Here is an 18,311-nt window from a genome sequence, read left to right as displayed (position 1 = left end):
GGTAAGAAACATTTTTAAAATAAACACATGACCTGTACATCGATGGGTTTAATCGGCTGGTAGTGACTTGCTGAATTTTATTCCAACATAAAAATTTGGTAACGTCGCCAATATTTTTAAAAATTACAAATTGAAAAAAATTTGCAAAGAATCAAATTATAAAAAAATTTACCTTCTGCTCTGAATAGCATGTAAAAAATTATTTCATGATTTGTGAAGGGCATAATGAGTTCTGCATCACCGACAATTCATTGGAGGCGTACGCTAGAGGTCTGCATGGGCAGGTTTTTGGACCATAAGCCTGCCCATCTAATGTCTTTAAAAAAATTTAACCCGCCCGCCCATTAGTCTAAAAATTTTTACCCGCCCACCCATTATTTATAAAAAATTTTAACCCAAGCTTTCTATTATAAATTTAATTATCGCCATTCTTTTAATTTTTTAAGCATCAAATAAAAAAAATTCAGTAATACATCTCTACAAAAAGTTTTACAATTTAGGAAATTAAATTACTATATTAAGCATAAAAAAGTATTCAATTTAAATTATGGATAATTTTTTCGATCAAATATTTATGAAAAAAATATAAATATAAAATTGATATTATATGTTGTAGTTATAATGCAAAAATGATTGAATCGACATTTTCTGGATTCAAACACGCTCTTTGTTCTGAAAACCTTTCAGCAATGCTAAATCCTAGTTCAGAAAAAGCACTAGTTGCAGGAATTGCCGTATTATTCATGCTAATCTTGATAGCTTTGGCAAATTTCTTTCTTATCGTTCCCACCAAAGTAGTTTTAAATATACAAAAAAGTTTCTTTATTTTAAGAAAAAAGGACATTTTAATTTTCAATATCTGAAAAGGTTTGACAATTTTTTATTTATATTTACTTAAATGATTTTAAAAAAATTTCAACCCACCCGCCCATTATTTAAATTTCATAATCCGCCTATAGTTTAAAATTTTTTATAAATCTTTCCTAAATAAGAATAAAAAATTTGAAGATTTTTTACAAACTGATTCAGTCATTTGCTAGAATTATTATATCTTACTATAATAAATTGCATAAATATTACTTAATCGCATTCTAAACTGATTTGTTGATTTATCTAATTTTTAAAAGATGGCAAACCTAATTCGTAAACCTATAATTTATCTATAACCTAAAAAATTGAGGGTTTATAAAGACTGCCCAATTTGTTGTACAGGCCTGTAAAAGTTATTTGCATGACCATAAATAAATGTCATACCTTTTTATCTTTCTCTTCTCAAATATATTCAACTTTTTCAAAACGATGAAAAATTTGTCTGAAGATTTAACTTGTCGGTCAATGTTAGAGGCAGACATGGGCTAATATTAAAAATAAATGGTGTAAAAAATCCCACTCATCTGTATTAGAATGAAATTTGATAACACTTTTCCCATAAGCATTAATATTACATTCTTACCATACCTACAAGATAAAACTTGTAAAACACTTTTAACTTCGCCTTAATTTCAATTGCCATATACACCATTGTGCCATCTGCCTCCAAAATATTAATTTTTTAAATTTTGACATAAAATCAAGAGCATCATTAGAAATATAATTTACCGGGGCTCAGAGGCATATCTAGATTTTGGTAAAGGAGGGGGCTAAATTTATTCCCTATGTATTTTATTGGAGAGCTTTAGGCCCACTTATTGAGGTCGCTTTATTAGATTTTTATAAAAATAATTTTAAGTTTGCACTTTTTTTAATTAAATTTCTTTTTTTCTAAAAATTCAGAATTATGATCGTTATTTTAAAAAGTTAACTTTTTTTTCAAATTTTTTCTTACAATGATAGATTGTATACATTTTTGGGGGAATATATATTAGGTAAAAATGGTATTTACGAGAAACAGCCAAATTTGCGATTCTCCCATTGGTTACGCGCCTGCCAGGTCCAATGCGCTGAAAATCTATTTTTTAAAATTATCAACATATTTTTTTATTTTTGCTCTAATATTAATATTTTCAAATTTATTTGAGGATAGTTTTTGAAATATATGACAGGGTCTAACCCTCAATATCACCCCCCCCCCCCCCAGTGGCCCCTATAACGTTGGAGTCCGAAGCAAATGTTTCTAAAAATTTGATTGGGGTACTTTTAAAAAAAATTTAATTCTTTTACTACATCCATAACCAAGTGATTTCTGGTTTATGATATCTGACTCTACCTCGTGATTCCCTTAAAACACAATAAAAAATCTAAATTATATTAAAATTTATTATCGTACAAATATTCTTGCCGAAACCATGAAAAATATAAATATAAAAAAATTAAAAAAGAAATTAAATTTATCAGGTGCTTTTCAATTATAGTTGATGACACAATATATTTCGAAATTAGAAACAACAGTTTTGAATAGTGAGACACGGTTGAAAGACTGATAGACATATATTGTACGGGAAATACAACTGGTCTCTATATTAAAAAGAATATAATATCCAAACTTGGCTCCATTAATCTATCTTTCGAATTCTTAGTTTGGTAAAGTTATGATGGCGCCTCAAACATGAGTGGACAAATTAATGGAATACAGGCTTATATTAGGCGGAGGCGTCAAATGCAATGCTATTGTCATCCATTAAATTTAATCATTGTTCAATTATGTCAATCACTAAATGAACTGCGAAAGGTTTAAGAATATTAGACGAGATTTATGTATATTTAATGGTGGTAAAATATATGTGGTGCTCAAATCATGTCAGAAGAAAAGTACTGACGAAATCGCAACGATTTTTATGCATCAAGAATACCACTAGGTAATAATATTTTATTTGTTTAGATTAAAAAATGTTTATTTCATATTTATAGAAGCTAGCTATCTTCATATAAAGCGATTGTAAATTTTTTCCTACTTTATGATACTTTGAGGGCAACTTATAGATTCTGCTACTTACACTATGGCCAGAGCTATTATAAAAGTTTTATTTTATTTTATCACTTTGTGTTTTGGATAAAATATTGCTGATAAGAAGATTGGCTTGTAAAACTATTTTAAAGGGTAATTAAATTTAATTGGCAAAAGATTTCCTGTATTAATTTCAGAAGTATAATTTATTTTTATTGTCTTTTGTTATTTTTAAATCCTAATAGATAATAACACTGAATTTTGGATGTTTTTTCAAAGGCACAAGTTTTTATGAATGAGAGAAATCTATCTTTTGATTTGAAAGTTCTGGACTACAAATGTTACAATCCAAAAAGGAGAAGTATATAATTTCATCATTAAATTTTACATTTTATTTTAGCTTTAAAACCAGTGTGTTTTTACTGCACTTGATTTGATTATTCTGCAGTTTAAATGAAAGATTTAATGATAAATCGATGAAATTTTTAAATCAAACATCATTTTTTACACCATAGAGATTGGTGGAAAAGTCAACCGTTAAAGATAATATCAAGGATATCTGTGAATTTTACTATTTAAATTAATGTCAAATTTTTGAAGAAATATTAAAGTTTCGAAATATTTATAAGATGGCCTAAACGGAGATGTAATTATTACATGTGATCTAGAGGTTAAAGAATCTAAGGATTTGTCAGATTCTGAGAATTAAAATTATTTAATTAAAATATTTTTACTAATACATTCTTTAGCTTCTTCTTGTGATGATGGATAATTCTTAGACGACTTATGATTCAGACTGGAAAAACTTTTCGTTTATTTTACCTTATCGTCTACTTTAAAATTTTTCTGTTTTTCCTAATTTAACAATTTTTTATAAATATTTATTAACCATTCCTACTACCTCGTGTACTATCGAAAGGGTCATGAGTAAAATTAAATTATTTAAAACAAGACTGTAGTACCATAAAATATCCATTTCTTAATAATTTAACCATTTTATCAATAGAAAAAACTTTATTTAAACAATTCAATATTGATGAAATTATAAATATTTTTGCTTTCTCCTCCCCTAATTTATCTAAATTATTAATTTAAAAATAGTGTTTTTAAAGTATTTATTTTATAGATTATATATTAAAGATTGATGCCATTAAAACTATTTTTAAAATTATGAGTGTCATAAATAAATCAACCATTTTTTCGAGGGAAGGGGGTACTTTTCATGGGAGTATTTTGCTTTCATCGCTTAGAAAGTGTAGGGGGCCACTGCCACCCCATACCCTGCATAAAGTTTAAAATAGGGAGCCAATTTTTTTTATTTATATATAAAAATTCCTATATAAAATTACTGCTAGATTTCCTTAAGTTCCTAATTCCTTGATTTGGGGTATTATCTCTAACGTTTACCAATAATAATCCATTTTTATATAATTTTCGAGAAATCGCAGCAAGTAAATGAGCATCAAACACATGTTATAATAAATCAAAAAGTTGTTGTGGTAATGGAATTGGATCTAAGTTTAAATCATTCTTCGAAGTGATTATTATCAAATTGCCATTTATTCGAATTAATTTAGATATCACAACCAAATGTACATTGTTCTTTCATTCTTAATTAAATTTTTGAAATGTTTGGGAATATTCATGCTCTATTATTTGTTCCAATCTTCCAATTTTATATACTCGTTTATTGCTATTAATTTATGGTATTATAAAATATATAATAGATTATTCTTATTTTTCTAGGTCTATGTTATTTATGTTTATTATACAAAAATTTAATAATGATTTATCTTTTAATTTAAGCAAAATACCTTTTATGAAAATTATTGTCATATCTATTTTACTTTTAATCCTTAATATATTTTGGTTTATTGGCTTGCTAATAACTGGACCACTGCGGTATATAATGAATTTATTTTAATTATTAATATATCTTGTAAAGGACTATATTTATTTATGAAACAAATGACTTGATTCTCTCAACAATTATTCTTTTATTTGTTACAACACATTCATCTCCTACCAAGGTTTTTTCTACATTAATATTTTTTAGATAATGTTACAAAATATTTACTAGAATATAAATTTAAATTATTTATTCATTAATGGCTAAAATATATACTCCTTATTAAGTAAATATAATTAATGATCTACTCAGTCTGAAATTCAGACAGGGTATCAAACAGAATTGTTAAAATATTTGTCATATAAACTGAACCTCTATAAACACCTCTGAACTGGAACATTTTGATATTATAACCATTTTTTAGAGTAGTGATAATCAGTTTTGAGATAAGTATTGATATAAATAAACGATACTCATTGTATTCAATTGAGAAACATTGATGGTATATTCCTTGAATAGACTAGAGGAGGTTCTTCTGCTTTTAAAATGTAATATTTTTTTAACCCATATTTGTGTATATAAACTCTACTATATTTATATTTTACTGCTATAAGAAGGTCTAATTTAGTCTGGTTCGGCTAGATTTTTCTTTTTTTTGTAAAAAACAGATTTATTTAATTTGTCTATAGAATTCAATTTTGCATTAAGCTAGAGCCACTATCTGAAGATATTTTTAAATATATAATATGTATTGATAAAGCCCGTTTTTCAAATTTGATTTGAATTATGTATGTAAAAAAATATGTATCAAATTATTCGTAAATATATATAAACTAGCCATATGTATTCAATATGTTTCTAATGGAACTTTTATTTTTTATGCTTTATATTCAGGCATTTAAATATTTAGATACACTTTATATATGGTTTCTTTAGTACGATTCCTTTTTATATTAGTTTTTTAAAAAATATACCACTAAGCTATGGAATGTTAAAAATAACAATATTGATCACCACTAATTCAGCATCAAATACGCAAGTTGAAGGAATGAGGTGGAATAAATTCATTGAATAATTTATGTTAAATTCTGTTTTATTAATTATATTAATAGTATAAAAAAACATATTTATAAATTGAAATGAGATAGTTTTACATTTAATTATATATTTATATTATTGTCTCACTCACATTTATTGATTCCATTATCTTATAGTTTATTAATACCTATTGAAATGGAAATAGATTTTAATTTAGTCTTAGAATTGGGTAAAAGTTCTAAATAACCCTTTTTAGCCAATTAAAAAAATGTCAAACCTAGTTTTTAGCTGAAAACTATAATTATAGCCTTTGGTTTATAAAAATATACTTCAACTTTGAAGAAGGCTTAAATAAATTAGCTCACCTCAATGCTTAACAAAAAAACTTTCAACACACACCTCTAGATTAGGCTAAATTAGCCAATTTTCAGCAATGCCACTATCCACAAAATCAATACTACCATAAAAATAAAATATTTGATGCCCAATCAATCATTTAATTTTATTTAATAATTGTAAAGTTTGATTGATTAATTGTGTTTTAGAGACTAAATGAATAGTTTTGTTTATGATATTATTTTTGAATAATATAAACAGAGACTTGCAGAAGTATCATTTGCACCTGGCCCAGATTTTTTTAATTATATTTTATTTATTTAAAATTTTTATAACTAATAATAACGATTTAAAATATTTATTTTTAAAATATAAGCCCACCCCGAGTATTAAAAAATATTTTTTTAGGTGCGGCCCATGTACCCAGACCAGGCCTGCAGATCTCTGAATATAAAATCATTTATTCAAGTTTCATTATATCGATTTTATATTTAATAAAATTATATTTATTTAAACCTTTCATTAGGATTGCGTCCAAAGTCAGAATTTTATTTTTTTAAAAAAATTAATTTATTATTGAAGTTTACAAAAATGAAAGCATATTGTATAATTATGTCATGATCATTTATTTATTATTTTTTTAATTTTGACTAAACCTTTCAAATGATCAAAAATATTTAGGAATAATTTGTAAATTGTGAATTCCCGCTTTTTTGATTTTCTTACCACTAACGAGACCTCTATTCAAACATGAATCGAATAGTGCCATATTCTTATTCGATTTGTTCTATTTATATATTCGTATACTTATAATTATATTTACTATTTGTATTCTATTCGAAAAATTTCTTTTTTAAAAATATAAAATAATTCATAATAAAATATATTGACAGAATTTTTTAAAATTTTTATTTGCACATCTAATAACAGAAGAAAAAAAACATCGATTAAGTTATCAGCGAAATTAAAATGCATATTAGCTTAAATTTTTTAAGGCTCTTGTTTCTTCTTTATAAGACATACGTTTTTTTCACAACAAATTAATTTCAACTAAGTCTTTCACAGGCAGTTGCTATATACTGTGTTAATCACACCGGCTGTCAGTTTGTTAAGTATCAAGAGAAATAACAAATGATAAATTTTATTAAAAAACAGGATAATTATTCAGAATTACTCGAATATTCGATATAATACTTTGAATATTCGAATCGAATTATTCGTTTTTTTATCGAATAAATTACTATTCGTATTGGAGCAAAAGAAATAATTTACTATGATTATTTGTTTTTATTTGATATGAATCGAATTATTCGAAACGAATAAAAAATTCGATTTGTTTTTAAATAGGCCTGCCTCTAACCAATAATTATTACCTTATTTATCTATATTTAATAGATTAGAGGAGGAATAATGTACCTATTAGCCATTGTTTGCTTCTTATTCCTAGATCACGATGATAATTTGAATGCTCATAATCCTGGCGCCAAAAATATAGAAAATATTCAAATCAATGAAAATAACTTTTTCCTAAACTTATTGGGCAAAATATTGAATTTATCCGATCACAAAGTATGACCAAATTGCATATAATTTTGAGTTAATTTTGTCTATATTATTAACAGGATAAAATGGCTGCTCGGGCTACCTTTTTTTATAAAAAATAATATTATATTACAGAGACCAGCAGACGCGGCCCTGCCCTTGAAAATTTTAAATGTAATCTCTATACCACACATTTTATCCTGATTTTTTCTTCCCCTATACTTTGAAACACTGGCATTTAGAACGAACTTTTGATAGTTGGTGATGGTTTTATATTTAACCTTTTTTTGCCGATTCCAATAATATGGCGAAACTGAGTTTTTACCCGAAAATTATCATCCCAGCCTTAGGACTTTTTTTATAAAAATAATAGTAGCATAATCATAGCTCAATCATGGAAAGAGCGAAATAATTTAACTCCCCTAACCTTAGCGGAATCCTCCTGTAGATAGTGCCTCATTAGCCTATTTTAATCTTTAATAAATTTTACTTTTTTATATTTTGTTTAACATATATTTATAGCAAGGCGTCGTTTTATTACTATTCGTCACCTTCCTGAGAACCCTGGTCGATAAGTTGGTTAAAAAGATTTCCATTCAAATAGGTGGTCTTAAAAAGAGCCAATTTTTGCTTCAAACTTGCCAAGCCCTGATCCTTATTCCTGTTATGGTCATCTTAACTAGTTTTCAGCCAACTGGAGCCGATGAAAAGGAGAATCAGGTTTTCACTTATTTATCGCTTGTTTGTTGTATAAAATGTTGTATATATCGTTGCTTTGTAATTGAAACAAACATGTTATAACCCTAGTTTTTTATTATTAGTTCTGGCGAAAAAAAAATAAATGCGTGCCAAATGAATATTAAATATTTTTGAAAATATAAGTGCGATGAATAAAAATGAATGAAAGGACAGAAAGAAATTTTTTTTTTAAATATTTTTTAGAAATATTATAATAAAATATATCTAGGATATTATTCATAAATCACTATCGTGGTTCATGTGGCTTTTCGCTACCTCTTTCATTGCGCTTTTCGTTTTCGTGGTCAATTTTTATACTGACATTACTTGTGGAATGAAAATGGAAAAGTTCAAATTTGCTCGCATATCTACCCTAAGTTTTATTCGTTTTATAATATCAATATTTTTTTTTATTCAAAGATATAACTAATTGGGTTTTATAAAAATACTAATAATATTTTTATTAATATATAAATGATTGCCAGGAAATTGACTGAAGATTGACTTCCAGGAAAATACATCCCCTCCCCTTTCTCCTTTAAAAATTTTCTTCCCTAAATGTTTTTTAAAATCTTGCTTTATTCTATTTTATTTTAATAAAAATAAGAACAATTCAAACACCATGACAAAAAAATATTCTAATTTTTGATACATATGCCCATTTTTTCTAAATTAAGTGTCTTTATCCTATCTAGTTACAATTTTTAAAATGTTATTAAGGTGTGTCCTGGTTCCACTCATTACTTAATAACTAGCTGTTTAGCTGTACTCTTACTTTTTAGGCTGTTTAGTCGAAGCTATATAGCCGGCTGTTTGGAAATAGGTCGATTCAGGAGACAGCCTTATGTCTGAATGAATAATACTGTATAACTAAAAACATGTATATTCTAATTTTTTTTAAAATTAATATTAAAATCAGTGACCTGAGGAGGTCAAAATTTTAAGACTGGCTTGAGAATTTTTTTGAAAAAACTATTTTAGTTCAAGGCTAATTAAAAATTTTCAATTTTGGCTGTCTTTTATCCATCATTTCAAAGGGAGATTAAAAATAATATGCAGGATGAATGTTTGAAATCCACTCTTGATTTTGTATTTCTTTTATATAATCAGGTTTAGAGCCAGACCTTCAGGTCTCTGATTAAAGCTTATGGCGCGGGAAATAAGTTAGGAATCTAATCTCTAAATTCCTCACAGTTTTTTAAAAAAATATATATTTTGTGTTTTATTAGATCTAACTGGCCGTTTTATGCTAATTAGTGTACATAGGCCCACTTGTTTCAATTTATTTTGATTCGCTCCGATTTACACCTTTTGAATGAGCCCGATAGAGGGACGATGAATTCCACAAGATTTTATAAATCGAGTTTTTTGTCTTCGTCCGTATTTCATATTTCGGAGGGATATATTGACTTAATATACGGCGTACAATAGATTGGGATAAACTATTTCCCTTTTAATTAATTGATTGAATAATTTTTGTCAAAATAAGTTAGAATCTACTTTGATTGTAGCCATCGCAGGCCTTTTTTTCCTTCCAATAAATAAATAAATAATTTTCACCTACATACTAAGATATGGTTTTGTATAGAAAATTTTAAAGATTCTTTTCCAAAAAGAAATAATCAATAAAAAGACCATTCATTATCTGATGGGATGAAACTGACAGAATTTTCTCGTCTGCGATTTTTCCAATCACCTAAAATATACAGAATATCATATGTAACATTTTTAATTATCTTTAAATTTTGCAAATTATCAGAAATTAATAGATGGTGTAGTTTTAAATTCTCTCAAAGTCTTTTTAACAGATTCCTCTAATAGCATTACACATTAGATCCGTAGCCCGAATTTTTAAAAAAAAAAAATTTGTCTGGCCGGATCTCGAATCCTTTTTTTATTTATTCCACCCCACAATTTTTTTTTCGCTCGACCAGGCCCGAATTTATTTTTAATATAGAAGACATTGTATATTTTTTTTTAATTGTGAAATTAATAATTTACAAAAAAAAAATATATTGGCCCCTTGCTTCATGCAAAAATTTAAAAATATGTCAATTTATTTCACAAAGAATGGTATAATGTTTAAATATTTAAGTCCGGCCCGAATTTTTTTAAATATTTCGACCCGAGGACCGCCCCGCCCGGAACCGCATTTACGCTTAATTTTGAAACTTCTTCAGCAAATATTTGGAGAGATTTTTCTGCTCTTTTTCATGTTTACTATACACTGTATCCGTTTTTAACAGAAAGATTGGCATGCATACCATTGCGAGTATGTTCTTTCTAATGTTGTGTTGAATTCGCTGCAATTCGTTCATCTCTTTTTAATAGTATTAATTCTTTTTTACGACCAACATATAAACATCCACCGAAATTAAATTTATTTATTTTTTATTAATTTCCGTAGATTCCATATTTTAATTATCATATATTAAGAGTTAAAAAAAAAATTTGGGGGCCAATTTTCCTGGAGTCAATTATCCGGGAACCAATTTTCTAGGGTTCAATTTAGAGACCTGCGAAAACGAAATAGCCCGAGGCCACCCATAGCCCGTGGGCAAAAAATTTTATACCAGGCCCGCTCCTCGGCCCCGAATTTTTAAAAAAATTCAATCATTTTGAATTTTATTTTATTTCCTTTCCTAATTTGACGCATTCAATTTAAATATTCAGCAATAACTGATGATAATTTAATGATATTTATCGATCTTATACCATTTTATTTGCAAAAATAGTATAAGAAAATAAAATAGTAAATATTTTCCACCTCCTGACTATAATATTAAAATATCTGGGCCACGGGCGGGTCCTATATTTTATTAATGATGTTATTACTGCCACACAGGCTGTGTTGACCGGCTTATCCAGTATAACTAAGACAATTTTCCGATTACCATTAATATAACTTCAAATAAAATAGCTTGTTACGCTTCCGCCATCGTCTTATATTTTTTACACGCCTATATGCTAACCGGAAATCGGAAAAAGGAGACCACTGTGCATGAGTCTAGCACTATCATCGAATCTAATCACCTACCCTTAGATCCTCATCCAGTAACGCTAGGAGCCATTATAGGCATAATTTTCTTGATTATAGGTTAGTTATATATTATGATAATATGATAGCGTCGATTGTAATGTGTGATATTGATTATATTATTTTGTTGTGTAAAAATTAAGTTAGCCAACTACGATGAACGAGTGAGACTAGTTAAATATTATTTATATACAGGGATGCACCGTTAACTAGTGTTGTTAAACGACTCGCCAAAATAATATTACCTAAGCCTTAATATTTCACCCATTCATTTCTAAACATTTCTGCCACCTATAAAACAAAATCTCCAAGCCTTGGGTAATTTAATTTTATTTTAAATTTTTGAGTTAGCCATTTTTAAAAATAGGCTGATTCGGGCCGTTTAACCATACTACCGGTATACCTTATTCACAAAGCCATTTAACTATAATTGTAGACTGTTCTATCTACTTCTACTTGTAGGCATATTTGCTCTAAAAAATTTTTTAAAGTTTTCTTGGAGTGATTAAAATTTGCTTTAAAAAAACAGTTCCAGGGTCAATTTTAAAAAAAGGATAGACATTTTAATTTGTTTAAAAAACATGCGGAATTAGTTTCATGAACAACTTTACCGCTTACATTTTAGGTAAACTGAGAAACCTCCTAATTTTAGCAACTAAAAACAGATCATTATCGAAATCTACAATCAACTGACTTTATTTTTATATGTTTTTTTCGATCTAATGCAATATATATCTCAAAAAATAATATTTCTAGCAATCCTAAATTTGACCTCTAACGTTCAGAAAAGTTCTAAGGGATATTTCGTGGGATATTCAACGTTTTCTGGATTGCCTCTATACTCTTATACGTGTAATAATATAATTATAATAAACATTATAGAAAGAAAAAACAATTTATCACAAAAATAAAAAACCAAATTATAATTCGAGTGCCCTCACTAATATGATTTACAAACCAAAAAGGACAGTATATAACAATAAATTTAAAAAAACAAATGAGGAAGATTAATATATTTGCTTATAGCTTAAATGGTTAAATTCGGCCATGTAAACTTATCTGGTCAAAGAAAAAGCACACGAAAGCTAATTAGGGGCTGCATTTTTATTAAGCGTGCTTCTCCCAAGTGATGCAAAATTTTTCGCTACGTAATTGATGTATCAAACTAATAGGTAATCATTTATAAATATTGAGTGAAATGATTAAATTGCGATGGCTGTTTATGCATATTTCTTATCGCTGTGATAAATCAGCTATATTTTGTTAGTGATTAATTTTGCATCGATTGAGCAAATCGCGCTTACTTACCATTCTTATTTTTTTTTTCAATAGAAAAAATTTTCGGTGATCCTTTAATTTATATATATTTATTAAAATTTTATGCAAAATAATAGAATCTAAGCTATAGAGGAACTATTTAAGCTCGCATCATTTGTAGAACCACTTGGCCATGTAAACTTTCACTATTTACCTTATTTTTATTTATTATATTTACATCACGCCTCAGCCGAACACATATCGACGATAACCCACCCTTTCAAGCAATTGTTGAAAAGTTTTTTCGCCCAAATGTCTATGGACAAAGCATCGAAACCTATATTTTATTTCCTCTTGGCAAATCTGGTAATTTCATATGTTTAAAAAAAATGAAGCCCGTTTACCTTCACTCTTGATTACTTTATATCATTTAATTTTAGTATTTATGACAAACTAACTGTCTCTTTCAAACTCCCGATTGTAACCCCGTTTTCTACTTGGATTAAACTGGCAATTGTATTTTTACCAGAAGCATTTATACAAAATGTGTCTAGTTCTCATAATATTGTAAAGCCAATTTGCCATGTCTTTTTAAAAATAATTTTATTTTATTGGGACATTTTACCATTATTCAGGCATTCATGCTTGTCGAAATCATATACGGAGCTTGGACAAATAGCCTGGGGCTTATATCTGACGGGTTCCACATGCTCTTCGATTGTTCGGCCCTCGTTATGGGTTTATTCGCATCGCTTATGGCCAAGTGGAAGCCTAATAAAACATTTTCTTACGGGTTTGATTTTTTTTCCCTCTTCATTACATTCATTTATTTTATTTTATTATTTTATACTTTATTTTTTTTACATTTTTTTATATATATCTTTTTTGCAAAATAAAATCTTAATTTTTTTATCCTTTTATTTCTTTTATTTTCTTCATTCTATATCTATTCGTTTTCAGTCTGTTCATTTATTTATCCATTTCATTTCTTTAGCACCTTCATTCTTAGTACTTTTATTTTATGTTATTCAACTGATATCACTTATCTCTTATGGCCAAAGAGGTGGGCTTCATTTTCTTTTACATATGTTCTTCATTCTTTATTTCCTTCTATTCTTTCTTTACATTTCTCAGCTCATCAATTCTGTACTTGATAAGGATATTACTATGGCTTCCAAAAAATATTTGCAGGGCATCTTCATTTTTAAACTTCTCTTTCCTTTTCTTCCTAGATCCTATTCCCACTCAATTTGGTATCCTTTTCAGCTTTCTCTATCCCTTCTTTAATACGGATAGATTTCTAGTTAGCTATTCATTTATACTTATTGTATTTAAAACCTAGTTTAAAACATTTTTAGATTTTATAGCATAATAAGTGCGTGTTTTATTGCGAAAATATCAACTAAATTAGTGAACACTAACCATAAATTAGGTTTTATTATAAAGTTAACTTTGCTAAACCCAAATAGGTACGGCAGAGTAGAAATTTTATCAGGTTTTTTGAACGGGCTTTTCTTGGTACTAATCTCGCTCAACGTATTTATGGCCGCTCTGGATCGACTGTTCCAACCTCCGAGGATAGAGTCCGAAAAATTATTGGTATATTAACATCGATTGTTATTTATACTATATATAATATAGCATTTTAACTCAATAATGTTCTTAAAACCTATATATATTGCAAATAAACTATTGAATTAAAAACTACCTAACCTGATCATACATGGCGATACCAACTTAATTTTAATACAATTTTTTTTAAAAAATATAGCTAGTATCTGTCATAGGACTCATCATAAATCTGATCGGAATTTTCGCATTCCATTTTTCTGGCGAATGCTCACATTCCCACTCACACTCCCACTCAGGTCATTCGCATTCCCACCAAAGCCATTCCCATCATCATGATCACCATGACGCACCCGGATCTAAGCTGGAACTAGTGCAGACCGCCGACAATTCAGGTTTGTTTTTCAAATAAACTTTTATAATAACTTCTTTTTTACCTATCATATGTAAAAAAATATATATCCTAATATTCCCCAACACCATTTGTTTTTTAGTATGGGCCAAATTAATAAATTAATCACCTATTGAAAAATATTTTTCTTTGGGAATAACTAATTTTGAATAAATTATTATTAAAGATATAAACGGTTACAAAAAGTTAGAGATGGAGGAGGAGACCAATGGATACATCATAGTGCTGCCACCATCTGTTGATGATACCTCAAAAGATATCCAAACGCATGATGGCCATCATTCTCATCATAATAAAGAAACATGTTCTCACGACCATAAGGGTCACCAACATTCTCACCACGACGAAGAGGAGCATCATCATCATAAGAATCACTCTCACTCCGGACATGGGCATAATATGAATATGGAAGGTAAAGAAAAGCAAAGAAAAAAACGATTAAAAGAAAATAAATTATAATAAGGAAGGAAGGGGTGAAAGAAAAGATTAAAATACATATGGAAAAAAATGAAAAGGAAAGAAAGTTAAAGTAAAATATATTTTTATATCCTTATAATTTTGTTCAAGGTATATTCCTCCACGTTTTAGCCGACACTCTGGGCAGCGTAGGTGTCATTGTTTCCTCTTTTCTAATGCAGAGGTACGGTTGGTTCATAGCTGACCCCATATGTTCCCTCTTCACTTCCTTATTGATTTTCTTCAGGTTTTATATTTGTTATGGATAACTCAATCAACCAATCCTTCTTTTTTTAAACATAGGGGTATCTATTAAGGCTGTCCGATTCACAATTTTTTTTTCACCAATTGGATATTTATAATATTTTCTAAATATTAATTCGATCTAATTTTATAATTAAAAAAATTGCTTTTTAATATTATAATTTTAATTTTAAGCTTTTGGATTTTATTTTAAAAATGCAATCAAAATATTCTTTTATTATATCTTTTTTTATAAAATAAGTATTCCAAATTGTTTTCTATTATTTAAAATATTTTCTTTTTAATTTATAGTACGGCATGGTTTATGTTTGATGTTAGAAGAAAATAGATAAAAGAATTTAAGTTATAATTTCAATCATACTCAATAATCGAATTAAATTGAAATTAACCCATTGATCATGTTTCATAAATATTTATTTAAATTATTATAAAATCAAAATATCTTTATATGAATCTCGTACTTATAAAAATAGAAGTATGGGTATGCGAGATGCAGTATTGTATTATATTACGCGATTAATTTACGATCCTATTTTTCACGAAATTTTGATCCGATATATCACACCGGATAGCTCTAGGATGGATTGCCCGCCCATTTTTAAATTAGTATTTTATAATCGGTGGCGCTAAGTCCCTTACTTTCCTATTGATGTTATTTAGGGTTTTATATTTTTTTTTGAGAAAATAAATAAAATAAAGTAACACGTGAATAGATTTATTTTTATTATAAATGGCGGCTCTTATATTCATCTAACCTTAGTCACATCAGGATTATTAAACCCGATAGTTTACATATCAGGATTATTAAAAATGGAAGTTTACATGGAACAATATAATAATCAAGCAAATTTATTTATTGATTCTATATTTTATCTTTTTAATTCAGTGTCTTGCCACTCCTCAAGGAAACCTGCTACGTTTTATTGCTAAAAACTCCAAAAGAATTGATGTCCGACCTTAAGGGCATTTTATCGAAAGTAATTTTTATTTTTCAATGACAAATTTGTTCATTAAATACATTTTGAACAAAAATGATTTTGCTTTTAACTCTACACCCTTTTTTATATTGAACATGTGATTTTGTTAAAAAATAATAATTACGAAATAACAATACACTGTTGCATCCGATGTTTATATTTATAACTGGTCGAACCTGAATAATCCGATTTATGTAGAATATTAGCTATATTTAATCGTCCTTTTTAATTAGATATCTATTTTCAGACTTAGCTTTGTCTGGGTTTTATTTTCCAGACAAACCCACATATTTTGATTTATCGGTATAACTTGAGTTCTTAAATCTTTGACACTTCCCGTATTATTTAAAATAACAGTACGACGCTGTTTTTTAAAAGTTGGCTCTTCAAATGTGCTTTATTTTATAAAAGGTGGAAGTAAAAAAAATACGAGAAGCTAATAAATGTCATCCATCATTTGATTTCTCAACGATACAATTTAAATTTAATATATTAAATCCTAGTTGGTTAAAAAAAGCACATCTCTAATTAATATTTTCTCCCTATTTAGCTTTCACCTTTTCGGATGGTAAATCCATCATTAACCTATTTTATTTTATTTTCGCATTTATTTTATATTTAATTATGCCGCGTCTCACTTTATGAGTATCCTTTCACGTTAATGTTCTTGATCTTGTTGTTGACATAATTTTCAGGCTTCCTCAGAGTATGACCAAACCATCTTAGTATTCTTGTGATAATCCATCTTCATGGATACTACAAATCTTATCTGCGAATCCGACTCTCATTCCTACCATTTTCATTGGCCATGTTTCTGAGCTTAGGACAATTTTTATTATTCAACTGTAAGTCATTCCTCTTTGATTTTTGGGGAGAATCCCTTTGTCGAAAGTAATTATAAATAGGTAAATGAAAGCTGCAAATATTTAGGCTCTAATTTATAAAACAACACAAATTAGGGAAAAATAAAGACCAAAATAAATTACCGATGGATGATATGACTGAACTCATTTAAAAAAAAATAGATTGCAAATTATTGTTAAGTTTTGCTAAAATGTTTAATGAGAAAATCAGTTTGAATTTTTGCCACCTCAGGATTAAATTAGATTTAAAGAAAATAATAAATGAATATTTTAAGGGTGGGGGGGGGGGAGTTGAAATAAATATTAATTAAAAATGGTTAAAATAAGTTAAAAAATAAACCATTATTTTTAAATGTATTTTTTTTTGAATTCCCGCTTCAATTAGATAGATAGAATGGACCACATAATATCTTATAAATATCCCCATGTGTGGAGACAGTCTTCTTCGGCTTACGTAGTTTCAATTCGCATCATGATCAACTCCAATTCCCCAGCTTCCTATCAACACTATTTATCATCCCAGGTTTACTTTTATTAGCTTGTAGTAATATGATATGATGGGTAATCACATTATTTTTTATCAACGCTCACTAGGCTTTTTCCCTGTCCTGTGACTTACTTCACTGGTGCCGATAATTTTTTTATTAAATATCTCTCAAACATCTAAGGATATTTTTTTACTATTATATATGTTCACAAAAAAATGCAGGTTTCGGCCTTATTCGCTGACGCCATTAAGGCATGCTTAGGCCAATCCGTTCAGGTCTCCACTACGGTACAAGTAGAAAAAGAAATTTTTCACAAGCACCTATCAGGAATTTGTTCGAAAGGATATTCCAATACGGATCTCATGCTGAATCATAACGATCCCTCATCCCCATTGATGATTGATTTTTACGAATATTGATAAGATATCGATCTCAATAACACTAAAATAATTATGGAATCTGAGTTGCTTTATATTATATATAATTGAATGCATGTTATTTTGGAATATACGAAATTATGGGGATTGCATGTTATTATATTAAATTATGGAAATAATAATTTTTTTTAATGTTATAAGTTGAATAGTTGACAAGAATAATT

At 27.9% G+C, this 18,311-nt stretch overlaps 1 protein-coding gene across 2 annotated transcripts; it reads left to right on the top strand.

The window, feature by feature from the left end:
* The first annotated feature begins 4,661 nt into the window (after positions 1-4,661).
* On the top strand, positions 4,662-18,311 carry LOC135926051 (proton-coupled zinc antiporter SLC30A5-like). 2 transcript variants are annotated; one of them, XM_065461715.1, is made up of 16 exons: positions 4,662-4,786; positions 4,830-4,914; positions 7,503-7,676; positions 8,172-8,369; positions 8,617-8,764; positions 11,308-11,484; positions 12,181-12,276; positions 12,932-13,047; positions 13,317-13,474; positions 14,151-14,280; positions 14,453-14,645; positions 14,829-15,074; positions 15,230-15,365; positions 16,269-16,359; positions 17,608-17,745; positions 17,932-18,311. In XM_065461715.1, exons 1-16 carry the CDS (start codon positions 4,704-4,706, stop codon positions 18,127-18,129), a joined length of 2,367 nt encoding a protein of 788 aa, XP_065317787.1. In that variant the 5' UTR covers positions 4,662-4,703; the 3' UTR covers positions 18,130-18,311. The 2 variants fall into 2 exon arrangements, with proteins under 2 accessions (XP_065317787.1, XP_065317788.1); XM_065461716.1 differs by lacking the exons at positions 4,662-4,786; positions 4,830-4,914 and adding an exon at positions 6,528-6,575 and having other exon boundaries at positions 17,932-18,310.

Source organism: Gordionus sp. m RMFG-2023, chromosome 3, assembly GCF_954871325.1.
Source record: "Gordionus sp. m RMFG-2023 chromosome 3, tfGorSpeb1-WG-v2, whole genome shotgun sequence".
NCBI lineage: Eukaryota > Metazoa > Nematomorpha > Gordioida > Chordodea > Parachordodidae > Gordionus > Gordionus sp. m RMFG-2023.
Note: the sequence above shows the minus strand (reverse complement) of the source record. Positions and strands in the feature narration are given on the sequence as shown.